This window comes from Chrysochloris asiatica, unplaced genomic scaffold (assembly GCF_000296735.1).
Source record: "Chrysochloris asiatica unplaced genomic scaffold, ChrAsi1.0 scaffold00288, whole genome shotgun sequence".
NCBI lineage: Eukaryota > Metazoa > Chordata > Mammalia > Afrosoricida > Chrysochloridae > Chrysochloris > Chrysochloris asiatica.
The window spans coordinates 2056520-2061654 of NW_006408806.1; the positions used below are offsets into that span (position 1 = coordinate 2056520).

Here is a 5135-nt window from a genome sequence, read left to right on the forward strand (position 1 = left end):
AATGAAACGAAATATGATAGGATGAATGTAAAACTGATGTTCTCCCATGTAATCCCACATAATTCACAATAAAAACTATAAAAAACAAACAGTAATGCACCTGGAAAGTAGTTTATTTACACCATTACTGCCTTTGCGATTCTCTTGTTTTGTGGAATATTCCTGAATTCTAATGTAGCCTGTATCATCAACAGAGAAGAAGATGTAGATATCAACAAAAATGATACTGGACAGGGCCAAACCATTCAGTAGCCTGTGAAACCCTCTCAGAGATGAATGGTACGAAGCCTAATAAAATTCCTCACAAACTTGCAAATTATTGTCACCTTTGTTAAATTAAACAACTTTTGGTTTTCTTGTAAGAGAAAGTATCCTATCATTTGCAGAGAAATAGCATTTTAAAAATAGAGGAGGAAGAAACACCTAAGTAACCACGTATCAATTACTCTGTCAGCAAAAGGATCATTTAAATAACAGCCTCTTTTTGCTTCAGATTCTCTTTCATCTGTGTGTGGTTTGAGGTTACTGCACCGTCGACAGAAGCGGATCATTGGTGGGAAAAATTCCTTAAGGTAAAAAGGTCTTCAGAAGAAATGTTTTATATTGTAGAATAATTTGCTTACAAATTTGGAGTTGCCTACTTGCTATAGGATAAGCTCTGAATTGCAAAGTTAGTTTGAACTGCAAGATCAGCAGTTCAAACTCACCAGCCACTCCTTGGAAACTCTATACAGGGTCGCTATGAATTATAGCTAACTCAACTGCACTTAACAATAGTGCTATTATAGAAGGGATATACTTTATGCATTTTACTTTCTAAATTAAGTAGAGATTATATTGATAATTTCACTGTTCTTTGACCTACATTTGCCTTATATAGACCATGTTCTTATACCACTGTCCCCTGGTTTATGTTGATTTAGATGTGTTACTGAGAAATTATGTGACAAAAACAAAATATTGTAACAGGAAACCTGAAATAAAAGTGAATAACAGTGCAGGTTCATTTAATTTAGAATATATTACATTTTACAGTATATATGTTAGTATAATTTTTGTTGTTGTAGTTTCTTAGATTTTAAAATTATGTGGAAAACTCAGCACTTTGTTTATTAAGTAATTTTTCAAACTGCTCAGGTGAAGTAGAGCGAGGAGAGACAGTAGGTTTCAAATCATGAAATGTAAAGAGGACTAAACTTGTTTGCAAGAGTGTTAGGGATCGGTGGGATACATAAAAATGTCTGCAAGCATTCTTCAGTGATGCTCATGTGCAGCCTGCTCAGAGTTGTAGGAGCATTTTCTCAAACTAGGAAGGGACTTTATGGAATAGAGTCCAGTTTATACCCTCAGTTTATACCCCAAGCCTCCTAAAGTATTGCTTGAACCTAATTTGCTTTTCTGCCTTTTACTATTGATATGTGGCTAGAGTCTCTGGGTGGTGCAAACAGTTAAGCATGGCTGCTCATCTAAAATTAGTGATTGAGTCCAGTTAGCAGTGTCTCAGAAAAAAGACCTGGCAATCTACTTTCCAAAAAAATCAGCCGTTGAAAACCCCGTGTAGCAGTTCTACTCTGACACACAGGGGGTGCCAGGGGTTGGAGTTGACTCGATGGCAACTGGTTTTTGAGATGTGGCTTTCTTTCTTTTTAGGGGTGGTTGGCCTTGGCAAGTTTCCCTTCGGCTAAAGTCATCCCATGGAGATGGCAGACTCCTTTGTGGGGCCACGCTCCTGAGTAGCTGCTGGGTCCTTACAGCAGCTCACTGTTTCAAGAGGTATGTGCCTACCTTCCAAACAGCTTATTTTTGCATTTATTTCCCAGTTACCCCAATCACTTCTTGTTTTACAGCCTATTAAAGACTTGCATGCTAGAGCCAGTCTGTAGACCTCTGTCTGCACCAGAGTGGCATCAGGAAACTGAGGGGGTGACATAGGAACAAAGGTAACACCTAGGAAGCCACTGCTCCCCTAGTGTTAAATCAGACTTCGGATTTAGGGAGAAGAAAAGATGGGTTATTGGAAAGGAGACAGTTATGCTAGGACACTCATTCCTCACTTAGCAACACTCTCATCATCCAACACTTTACATTTACAACAACTTTGAGAAAATTCTCAGACAGTGTCTTGGGTAGTACAAGTTCCATGTTGGGGCATGGCTGAGCCTGAGGTGCCCTCCATGTACCATCCTTAACAGTATACCAGAGGACTGAGCGAATTCCACAATGTCTTAATCTGCACATAGAGGGTGTGGAACAACAGCAGTATGATGGAGGCAGATGGGGATGCTGAGCAATGGTCCAAAGGTTTTGAGGAGGTTGGATGGAAATTGAGGGTTTCTTACCCAGGGTGGCAACAGGATCTGGCAAGTGCAAGATAAATGAGGTCCTCATCTAGGGAAGGTGTAGGAGGTGACAATCAGTGGACAACACACAAACACCATAACCTCTACCCCCAACCCTCTAGGTCTTAGTTGTGAGGAAGGCGTGGTGTGTATGAGGGGATACACAATACCATGTGTATCTGAAGACATGCCGGGGGCACCCAACAGGGGGCAGAGGATGGCACTGGAACCAAACAGGGCACAGCCCCCAACTGACATAACACCAATTTCGTATAATAACTTGATCTTTGGAACCTAAATATGTTGATAAGTGAGGAGTTGGTGTACGTACCCCAAGAACATATCTGAAGGCAAAATCATATCCTAATAGAGCTAGAAGAGAACTTATATTATCTACTGTATTTTTTTCACAAATAATACTTAAGATATATATATATATAAAACCAAATGTGCAATTCTTTCAATCCCAGTGTTGTTTTATAAGTGTACTATGTCAACTTTTTTTACATGTTGCTGACTTCAGTTGACACTGTTACTGTTCTTAAGCATTGTGTTGGTTCCGACTCATAGTGACCCTGTATAGGGTTTCCTAAAGGAGAGACTGGTGGATTGGAACTGAAGTCCAGTTCTTATCCTGCAGATCCATACCAGTTGATACTAAGAAGACATAATTAAATTAGAAATAAGTAAACCTAATGGTGTGGCACTGTGGGTTAATGTGCCAGGCTGCAAAATCATTTGAACTGTAAGGTCAGCGGTTCAAGCTCACCAGCTGCTCCTCAGTAACCCTATGCAGAGTCGCTATGGGTCAGAACTGACTCAACAGCATTTAAAAACAACACTATTCCAACTCACCATTCATCTGTCAGTTTGTCATATTGTGATGGCTTGTGAGTTGCTATGATACTAGAAGCTACACCAGTGGTTTCAATACCCATGGTGGACAGGTTTCAGCTGAGCTTCCAGACTAAAACAGACAATAAAGAAGTAGAAGTGGGATACTTCTGAATGTTTAGCCACTGAAAATGTTATGAATATCAGTGAATTTGTCAGCACCAGAATATTGCAAATTGAAACATGATGAATAGCACCAGAATATTGTCATATGCAGTTCCAGAAGGTAAGCCCCTAAGGTTGGAAGGCACTCAAAATGTGACTGGGGAAAAGCTGTCTCATCAAAGGAGAGTTGGCCTTAGTGATATGAATGAAGTAAAACTTTCTGGATCTTTGTCTATGGGGAACAACTCAAAATGAGGAGAAACAGCGACAAATATCCATTAATAATCGGAATACAGAATACATGAAGGGATGAATTTAGAAAAATTAGAAATTGTCAAAAATGGAATGGACCCCACAAACCTGGATGTTCTAGGCATTAGTAAGCTAAAATGGAGTGATACTGGACTTTTAAAATCTGATAACCACATGATTGTGTACCAAGAATGACAAATTGAAGAGGAATGGTGTCACATTCATCATCAAAAAGAACAATTCAAGATCTGTCTTTAAGTAGAATGCTGTCTGTAATTGGATAATATCCATGTAAGATCAGTTAACTCCACTATTATCTAATTTACACATGAGCTACTAATGCTAATGATGATGAAATTGAAGAATTCTACTAACTTCTTCAGTCTGAAATTGATCAAACATGCAATCAAGATATATTGATAATTCCTGGTGATTGGAATGCAAAGGTTGGAAACAAAGAGGAAGAATCAACTGTTGGAAAATATGGCTTGGTGATAGAAACTATGATGCTGGAGATCGCATGATAGAATTTTGCAATACACTCATTGCAAATATCTTATTTAAATAACATAAAAGATGACTATACACATGGACATCACAAGATGGCATAAACAGAAGTCAAATTGACTACATCTGTGGGAGGACATGGTGGAAAAGCTTTATTTCATCAGCCAAAACAAAACCAATGGCAGACTATTGAATAGACCGTCAATTGTTCATATGTAAGTTCAGGCTGAAGCTAAAGAAAATGAAAACAAGTCCAGCTCAAGAAGACAAAGTCAAGTATTATACTGAAATGTGCAGACACCTGGAATTAGAAAAACAAAGGGAAAAACATCCTCAGCTTCTTATCAGCCAGGTTGGCAAGACTTTGTCTCTCATACTTCGGACATATCAGGAGGGACCAGTCTCTGGAGAAGGACATCAAGTTGGGTAAAACGGTTTGTTATTAAGTGCCGTTGAGGCGATTCTGACTCGTAGCGACCTTGTATAGGGTTTCAGAGGAGAGGCTGGTGAGCTTGAACCACTGACGTTGCCAATCAAACTGACCTTGCAGTCCAGTGCATTAACCTGTGGCACCACACCAGCACTCCAAGTAAAGTAGAGGTTCAGCAAAAAAGTAGACGACTCCCAAGGTGATGGATTGGCATAGTGGCAGAAGCAATGGCCTCAAGTATAATAACGATTGTGAAGATGGCATAGGACTGGGCAATGTTTTGTTCTGTTGTGCAGAAAGTCACTATGATTCAGAACCAACTAGACAGCATCTAACAACATTGCACCAGTTGCTGTATGGGACAAAGAGAAGCTTTTCTGCTCCCATGAAGGTTTGCAGCCTTGGAAACACTACATAGATCTCTGTGAGTCAGAAAGAATGGAAACTACCTCATTATCCATCGTTGAAGGTCTTCCTCTTTTATGTTGACCCTCTGTTTTACCAAGCATGATGTCCTTCTCCAGGGACTAGTTCCTCCTGACAACATGTCTAAAGTATGAAAAACAACATCTCGCCACCCTGGTTTTTTTTTTTTTTTTTTAATTTAA

General features: G+C 39.4%; 1 protein-coding gene across 1 annotated transcript in view; it reads left to right on the plus strand.

Moving 5' to 3' along the window:
* The window catches only part of PRSS12 (protease, serine, 12 (neurotrypsin, motopsin)), a 168091-nt gene that overhangs the window by 128471 nt on the left and 34485 nt on the right, over positions 1-5135 (plus strand). The window contains exons 10-11 of the mRNA XM_006874595.1: positions 494-572; positions 1651-1773. Coding sequence (XP_006874657.1) covers positions 494-572; positions 1651-1773 — 202 coding nt within the window. The remainder of the gene's footprint in view (positions 1-493; positions 573-1650; positions 1774-5135) is intronic.